The 8,964-nt window shown below is 41.2% G+C and overlaps 1 protein-coding gene across 2 annotated transcripts; it reads right to left on the reverse strand.

The window, feature by feature from the left end:
• Positions 1 to 473: 473 nt before the first annotated feature.
• Positions 474 to 8,729, reverse strand: LOC121310216 (NAD(P)(+)--arginine ADP-ribosyltransferase 2-like). Of its 2 annotated transcripts, none has more exons than XM_041243520.1 (4): positions 8,685 to 8,729; positions 6,943 to 7,033; positions 5,070 to 5,727; positions 474 to 516 (listed from the first exon to the last, which is right to left on the reverse strand). In XM_041243520.1, exons 2-4 carry the CDS (start codon positions 7,018 to 7,020, stop codon positions 491 to 493), a joined length of 762 nt encoding a protein of 253 aa, XP_041099454.1. In that variant the 5' UTR covers positions 7,021 to 7,033; positions 8,685 to 8,729; the 3' UTR covers positions 474 to 490. The 2 variants fall into 2 exon arrangements, with proteins under 2 accessions (XP_041099454.1, XP_041099453.1); XM_041243519.1 differs by lacking the exon at positions 474 to 516 and adding an exon at positions 4,280 to 4,393.
• Between the last annotated feature and the right edge of the window lie 235 nt (positions 8,730 to 8,964).

Below are 8,964 nucleotides of genomic sequence, written 5' to 3' on the forward strand. Positions count from 1 at the left end.
GTCTTATTTAAAGCTCCTGTGTTGATAGGGAGTCTCGCTATAGTCCCACCCCTGAAGTGCCTCAAGCCAGAAAGCTCACAAAGCTGTTTTAGTTTCAGAAAGAAAACAAAAGGAAAGACCAACATCAAAAGCACGGAGAGAGAGAGAGAGAGAGAGATAAGAGAGAGAGAGAGAGAGAGAGAGAGAGAGAGAGAGTGTTCTCCATACAGTGCTTTATCTTTTTCGTTAATTTTTTACATTTCATGTTCTGAACATTGAAACACGGACCCTGTATTTCTGAATGTAGCTTTGCTGTTATAAAAGCTGCCAAGTCTTTGACTTAAAAAACCAACAAAAACAGGTCAATTTATGTCTCTCCATCGGTTTCAAATGGTTTAAACAGCGCACAGCAAATGGCCCACAATGAATGAATTTAGATTTGATATCTGTATTGCGCAGCCTGCGTTGGTCACATGACTCGTGTCACGTGACTATAGACTCAACTCTGACATCACCCGTGTTTCTTTCCTTTATGCACTGCAATGAAAAAGAGAAATAAATAACAAATGGGTAGCAATGTGAAACACAGACTATCTTCATGCAAAAACTGTTCAAGCAATGCTAAGCTTTCTCAAACAAAAAACTGCAAAACGAATGCAATTGCTAGTTGACATTTTTGTTTTATTTGGAATCGGCAATTATTTTACCCCAGATTTTCTCCACAATTTGGAATGCCCAATTACTTTTAAAGAGGCTGTCTGACAGCTTCAAACCCCTCCCCCCCCCCTTGCAGTGACTGAGCTTGAAGAGACGAAGAGAGACAAGTATGACGAGGCGTTTTAACATTTAATCCTCAATTGCTGATATTAAGAGTGGTATATGCTATAAATTATCGGAGAGTCTGTATAGCCTTTAAGGTCTATAGTTCACCTAATAACTAATTTTACCGTCAAAAATTCTAGTCATAACATTCCACCAAGAACTATATTTTTATCTTAACCAAATAGCCTTATGTCAACAACTATAGTTTTAATTTCCACGATAAAAACTGTAGTGTGTTAACATAAAGGCTATAGTCGTTACGACAAAAACTATATTGTCCCATATCAACAATTGTATTTCCGATATCAACCATTCTATTTTTGATATCAACAATTGTATTTTTGACATCCACAAATGTATTTCCAATATCAATAATTCTATTTTTGGTATCAAAAAATAACACTGAGAATTGTTGATATCAAAAATAGAATTGCTGATATCAGCAATACATTACTGATATCAGTATTAAAATTGCTGATATCAGCAATTGTGGATTAAATGTTAAAACAGCTTGCCAAAGACAAGCGCACTCAAGCTTCAGTCCTCCGAAACAACAACGTGCTTCAAGCTGTCAAGAGGAGCTGCCTGCTTTCTTTCACACTGCAAGCCAGCTGTGAAGCCAATCGAGCAATCTAAGATACTGCTGTCACTGTAATGACCTAATGCCCAGTTTGTAATGTACCTGGCGTAGGGAGGTGGTTTTTCCACATCGCTCTTTGTCTGGATAGTATTATTGTTATATAAATTGGTTTATTTATTGTACATATCATTGTTATTGTGTTTGTATACTGTGATATGTAGTGGAAAAGCTTTGTTTTTAGTCGTTATTTTTAATTATTGTTCTCCAATCTATTTAGAAAATAAAACCATAACGCAAATAAATACCAATGTATATAGAATACAATAATTATATTTAATTGGAAATGTTCTCATGTAAAAACGGAAAATTACAATAACAAAAAGTATATTTATAAGTCAACCGCTAGCGGTATGATGCGTGTGCAGTTCACATTTGACTGTGTGTGTGTGTGTGTGTGTGTGTGCTGTGCGTGTGTGAATGAACACTGTATAAAGTATTAAACGTTATTTTTTATGGATGTATGTATTGTTTTATATTATTATTTTTGTCTAGCAAATTAATTGTCAAATTCTTGGCTTTTTGTAGGCTTCGTGAAGTGGAGGTGAACTGGCCGAAGCGGACAACTTTACCCTTACGCTTGTGGGCTTGGAAACGCCCCTGTACACATTATAACAGTTTTTAAATTTGGTTTTCAGCTTCTTCAGGGCATCGGTTATGTAAAAATGCAGCGCCTTGAATGGGAACGCCTTGTAATTCTTTTCGCCTCCGTTTCTGACTGCTGTGTTGAAGTCACTGTAAACGCCTGGCATTGTGTAAGCGTAGATGGCAGTGGCTTGTTCTAGAGTCAGATATCCCAGAGATTTGGATTTCATTGCCGATTTTGCGTTGGACCAGGCGGAATTAAATTTTGGGTTCTGTTTCAGTTCTCTAAGCAGGTAAACCTTTTGAACTTTTTGCAACATTTAGTTTCTGCAGCCTCTATATTGATCATCCAGGGAATGTTTTGAGAAGTCCATTGGTATTGGAGAATTCTGAAAATAGAAAAACAAATGGCCGCCATTCATGGACAGCAGATTTTGTGCAATCCAGCAGAGACACAGACAGACACACACACACACACACACACAGACAGACAGACGGGGGGAATGGGGTCCCTGGGAAAAGAAATTACAAACTTACTTGTTGAGGGGCCACAAACCACTGAGGGGCCACAAACTGAGCCGCCAATAGGAGAAGGAAGCAGAATTTCAAGAGAGATGGAGCCATCTTCACTGTCCTGCTAGTTTAGAAAAAACAAATGTGTGTGTGTATATATATATATATATAATAGATATGGCAGTTGTCAGCATCAATAATTTACTCAAAGGCTCCACTAGTGTTTTCTACTATTATAACAACTTTGACGGTTAGTTTGGGTGAGATCAAATCAAACCTGCCACCCCCCATTGATCCATCAATCCATTATCTTTAACTGCTTCATCCTGTGATCACAACAACTCAAAGAAAGTAAACTACACATGAGCAGCAGCAGCTAACATGAAGTGCTGCAGAAACTGTCCAGCAAGGATAACCTAATATCTAAGACTTTAGCAAAGCATTAAATTGTCCATTTCTTAACATCTGGAAGAATTTCATTGTGATCAATCAGGATGTGATTTTGTTAAATGAAATAATTTGGAGATTTTTTAAAACAAAAAAAAAGCTCTTTTTGTATGCATTGTATTTGAATCGCAGCTAACTGTGCATGCGTTTATTAGTTCATACACAGTCCTGCTGCCTGTTCAGGGAGTTTTCAGGTTTAACCCTGAATGCAGAGCCAGTTAAACTGGGTAAAACCCTAAAATCAGACCCCCGAATTATAATCAATAGAAACTTTGTAGGATGTCTCTGTGGAGTTTGGAATTCCACTTACCTGTCAATTGTAATTCAGTCCAGCAGCCAGTCTCTTCAAACACTCAAGGGGTGAGTTGAATTCCTCTTCAATAGCCCCCACCCCTCCCCATCCCGAATATGCAAAACTACAGACCCGTCTCTTTGGTGTATTTCATTATCGGAGCTATAGTATATGAGTAAAGAAAGATACCTGCAGTTAATGCTTATTTGAATACTGATACAAAGTGTGTATGAATATTGAAGAGATTATTGAATGGATGATTGTACGATTGCAGATGGTAAAATTGGTTTCAATTGCAGGCATTTTCTGTGAAACAACTACAGTGAGTTCTAAATCATCCCAACGTTACTTTGTTGTCAGTTTCCAAATCGGAATGAAGAAACGGAAAGCAGTCACTACATTTTAATAACTGCAGCATTTTAAATAACAGTCCTTGTTTTGTTTTTATTTATTTTTTAATAATTGGGTTTAAGAATAACTGAGTGTACTGCTGTGTGATAAAAGTCTCATTGAAACTGGTGTGCAATGGGAGTCTCGTTGAAACTGCTGTACAATGGGAGTCTCGATGAAGCTGCTATGCAATGGAAAGTCTCACTGAAACTGCTGTGTAATGGGGAGTCTCATTGAATGTTATGTAATGGGGGTTCTCATTGAAGCTGCTGTGCAATATGAGTCATATTCCCACCCCTGAAGTGCATGAAAGCCAGATTATGCTCTACAGTTAAAGTAGTAACTCCACACAGACTCACAAGTGATTTTTGAATGATGCTCAAAAAGCTGTTTTATTGCAGAAACAAAACGAAAGAAAGACCACATCAAAAACAATGGAGAGAGAGAGAGAGAGACTCCATACAGTGCTTTTTTTTTACATTTCATGTTCTAAACATTCAAACACGGACCCTGTATTTCTGAATGTAGCTTTGTTGTTATAAAAGGTGCCAAGTCAATTTGTGTCTCTCCATCTCTTTGAAATGGTTTATACGGCGCACAGCAAATGGCCCATAATGAATGAATTTAGATTGAATATCTGTATTGCTCAGCTTGTGTTGGTCACATGATTCGTGTCACGTGACTGTAGGCTCAACTCTGACATCACCCGTGTTTCTTTCCTTTATGCACTGCAATGAAAAAGAGAAATAAATGACAAGTGGGTAGCAATGTGAAACACAGACTATCTTCATGCAAAAACTGTTCAAGCAATGCTAAGCTTTCTCAAACAAAAAACTGCAAAACTAATGCAATTACTAGTTGACATTTTTGTTTTATTTGGAATCAGCAATTATTTTACCCCCATTTTCTCCCCAATTTGGAATGCCCAATTGTTTTTAAGACCTTGTCTCATTGCTTGTGCTGCTGCTGCTACCCCCTGGCAGTGACTCAGGAGAGGCAAAGCCAAGAGCCCTCAAGCTTTAGTCCTCGGAAACGTGCTTCAGGCTGTCAATCTACACACTTTCTTTCACACTGCAAGCCTCACACAGTGAAGCCAACCAGACCTATAACACTTTCAGAGGACTAACACAGATCCAGTGGCAAGAAGACAGCCAGCTCGCAGGCAGGCACCTGGTCGCCAGAGGAGTCACTGGTGCGCCGCAATGTAGAGACAGGGATTACCCTGCCGACTTCAGCACTCCCCATCTGGGCAACGCTTGGACAATTTTGCCTCGCCCCCTGGAAAGTCCCGGCCACAGCCGGCGATGGCATAGCCTGGATTCAAATCAGCTATTTCCAGGCTATAGCTCTTACACACACTGAGACACTTGCATACGCTCAACACAGCCAACTATCTCTCCTTACCTGCCAGACAGTTATAAATGCTTTTGGTTTCTGGCAGTGGTGTCAGGTTGATTTTATTCCCGAAGATGGCCACCACTTGGAACCTCTCGAATGGCGGCACCAGGACCTCTTCGTTTTTAATGAACCACGAATAATCGTCGATCGGTGCACCTCGGCAGGTTTTCATGACAAACACAGTTGCCGTCCCGTAACCTTCTGCAACATTTAGGTTTCGTGAAGTGGAGGTGAACTGGCCGAAGCGGACGATTTGACCCAAGCTCACTTTTGTGGGCATGGAAACACCCCTGTACACATTATAACAGTTTTTAAATTTGGTTCTCAGCTTCTTCAGGGCTTCGGTTAAGTAAAAATGCAGCGCCTTGAACGGGAACGCCTTGTAATTATTTCCACCTCCATTTCTGACCGCTGCGTTGAAGTCGGTGTAAATGTATTTGGTGGAGTAAGCATAGACAGCCGTGGCTTGTTCTGGAGTCAGGCCTTTGAGAGGTTTGTTTTTCATTTCCATTTTAGCCATAGACCAAGCCTTTCTAAAGTTCTTGCTGTCTTTCAATTCTTTCTTCAGGTAAACTTTTTGCACTTTTTGTAACATTTTATCTCTGCAGCCTTTATATTGATCATCTAGGGACTGCTTTGCGAAGTCCATCACTATTGGAGAATTCTGAAAATAGAAAAACAAAATGGCCACCACTCATGGACAGTACATTTTGAGCAGTGGAAAAAGTCACAATGATCACAAAATCTCCTACTTGGATAAACAGACAAGTTGTTTTTTTTTTTAAATCGCCAATTATTTTCACCCTGTTTTGTCCCAAATTTGGAATGGCCAATTGTTTCTTTAGGCCCTTGTCTCAACGCTGCTGAACGCCACAGTGACTTGGCTGGGGACAGACAAGCACACTCAAGAGTCCTCCGAAACAAAAAAGTGCTTCACGCTGTCAAGTCAAGCTGCCAGCTTTCTGTCACACTGCAAGCCCCACACAGTGAAGCTAACCAGACCTGTTCCACTGTCGGAGGACTAACACAGATCTGGTGTCAACAAGATATTTTTAAACTTACGCTCTTCAAGTTTAACTACTGAGTCCATGAACTTATCTCAGGGAGAAGTACTCCAGGATCAGGGTTGAGAACCATTGCTGTAGCATGTCTCTGCAGAGTTTGGAGTTTAACAACATCAATCGCTTGTGTGTACTAATTGTACTAATGCATCTCTTTATTGTTTAAACCACTTGAGAAGTGTGTCTTCTAATTCAGCGTACATCGAAGTGCGCAACCGTTTACAGGCAGGTGCACATACTAAAGAATCAATCACTGACTTGATTTTCTCCCGACTTTTCCATATCGTATTCACTGTGCTTTTGGACAACCCCAGTTCACTACATAATTGTGCCTGCTTTCGTCCCTTTTTGATTTCACTGATAATGTAGAGTTTATCCTTGGGTAAGATAGACACTCGTTTAGTGCTCGCCATGTTAATACAGCACATGTACTGTAATCAAGAGCAACGCTCAAGCAGCAAGCACGTAATACCCGCCACACAGACGTGCTGCGTGCCATCGTGGTGCGTGCGTAATAACAGCAAGCATGTACTATAAGAGTATGCAATAAACAAGCTTTTTAAAAAGGATTTAATACAATATTTATTTGAGCCCATGATACAGATACATTATATCAGAGTGTTCGTTATATACCAGGGATGTTGTAAACAAGTTTGACTATATATATATTTGACTATATAAAAATATAGTACTTGCTCTTAGTTAAACTGGCTCTTAGTTTAGCACTGAAGACAGTTCCTGTTTGTACTGTATTGTGTTATTAAGCTATTATTTTTTAATGTGGTAAATTGAACACTAAAGGGAAATTACAAACTTACCGGTTTAGGGGCCTGAGGGGCCACACACTGAGCGGCCAATAGGAGAAGGAAGCAGAATTTCAAGAGGGATGCAACCATCTTCTTCACTGTCCTGTTAGTTTAGATACTCTTAGGAACATGTATATAGTGACCATATGTATAGATTTTGGAATAAAGAAAGAAAGAAAGAAAGAAAGAAAGAAAGAAAGAAAGAAAGAAAGAAGAGAGAAGAAAGAAAGAAAGAAAGAAAGAAAGAAGGGCCGTCGCTCAATCAAAATATATGGGCTTTACTTGATTAACTGGTAGATTAATCAGTGCACAAAGGAAGAAAAGAGAAAGAAAGAGAAAACAGAGGCAAGGAATAAAAGAATGCATATATGTAGGGCTTGACGTTTTGAGTGTTTATTTTCAATCTCTCTCTCCCTTTTAAACCTGTAATCAATGGTTGTTTTTAAGCCTTGAAATTATCAAATGTACTATAAATTATATAATATGATTCAATATTTTCCTAATCATTTAGAGTGTGGAACCCTGTAATGCTAAAAACGAATTAAAAAATTAAAAAATAATCAGCTACTTTAGTTGTATATGGACATCATAATAGTGATCAAAAAGAAAAACAGAAAACTTCAAACCCCGTATTTTGTAAAACTCTGCGGAGTAAACCCAACCCCCCCCCCCCTCCGCCTGCCTGCCTGCCTGACGGACGGCGGACGACGAGGGACGAACGGACGAGGAGGTAACGGACGGACGGACGTTCGTACGGAACGGAGGGTCCGGACGGACTGACGTGGACTAACGACGGAGGGAGTGCCGAACGACGTTCGGACGGAAGGGAGGGCGGGACGGACGGCGGAGGGACGAACGCCAGAGGGAGCGGACGAACGGACGTGCGGACGGAAGCGGACGGACGTACAGGACGTACGGACGGGGGGACGGACATGGTGGACGTACGGACGAGACGGACGGATGGGGGGCGGACGGAGGGACCCGGACGGACGGACGGACGGAAGGGGACGGGACGGAGGGACGGACGGAGGGACGGACGGGAGGACGGACGAACTAACGAACGGCGGGAGGGACGGAGGGCTGGGCCGGACGGGGTGAGGAGGGCGGACGGACGACTAAAAAACAAAGTTGGTGACTCGACTGAGTTAATGGCTTGACGTGACCCCTCAAAACTTAATAAAGGCTGCCTGCCTGCCTGCCTGCCCCACTCCCTTCCCGCCTGCCCTGCTGCTTTTTGTTTCAACCACTGAGCTGCTCTCAATTACTTCACTGAACTCGTCATTTCCTAATCTGAGTTTTTGAATTATTTAAACACTTGGGAGAGATTTCATGGTAAGTATTAAAAAAAATTGTATGAGGAACTTAAATGGTCCAACTTTATATAAAGTAACGGCAGCGGTGCCAAGCCCTGGTCCCGGAGGCCAGCGGTGCCCCTCCTGGCTTTTGTTGTAACTGTGCCCTAAATTACTTAATTGATCCAATAATTGGTAATAATTGGTCTAGTTAAGTAATTTAGGGCATGGTTGGAACAAAAACCAGGAGGGTCACCAGACCTCCAGGACCAGGGCTAGCCACCCCCAAGCTGCACAATAAAACAAACTCAAATTAAGCAAATTGTTAGTTCAATGAAGTAACTGAGAGCAGCTCGGTTGGAATAAAAAACAGCAAGGCTTTCGGCAGGGGGAAGGACTCCAGGACCAGGGTTGAGAACCACTGCTGTAGCATGTCTCTGCGGAGTTTGGAATTGCACTTACCTGTCAACTGTAATGCAGCCCAGCAGCCTGTCTCTTCAAACACTCAAGGGGTAAGTTGAGTTCCACTCAGATTATTTGCTCTTATACTTCATAATATAGACCCTCCCGAATATGCAAAACTACAGACCCCTCTCTTTGTATGTGTCTGTGTGTTTCACTGTCCCAGGAAGAAGATATTTTAATACTAATGAAAGCCAGCCATTGTGCGGTGACCAAGTGCAGGGGTGTTATATAGAAGGGGTTTACAATATGGAGCTTTTGCAAAAGAGCAAGTATCAGG

The sequence above is a fragment of the Polyodon spathula genome, unplaced genomic scaffold (genome assembly GCF_017654505.1).
Source record: "Polyodon spathula isolate WHYD16114869_AA unplaced genomic scaffold, ASM1765450v1 scaffolds_1857, whole genome shotgun sequence".
NCBI classification, from domain to species: domain Eukaryota; kingdom Metazoa; phylum Chordata; class Actinopteri; order Acipenseriformes; family Polyodontidae; genus Polyodon; species Polyodon spathula.

Bases quoted from the DNA above. Each gene is read 5' to 3' on its own strand.
- LOC121310216 (XM_041243520.1), bottom strand. From the start codon at position 7,020: ATGGTTGCATCCCTCTTGAAATTCTGCTTCCTTCTCCTATTGGCCGCT. The intron at 5,728-6,942 runs GTAAGTTTGTAA...TTCTATTTTCAG, and splicing joins CCCCTCAGGCCCCTAAACCG to AATTCTCCAATAGTGATGGA. The intron at 517-5,069 runs GTAAGGAGAGAT...TTTTCATTGCAG, and splicing joins CATTTATAACTGTCTGGCAG to TGCATAAAGGAAAGAAACAC.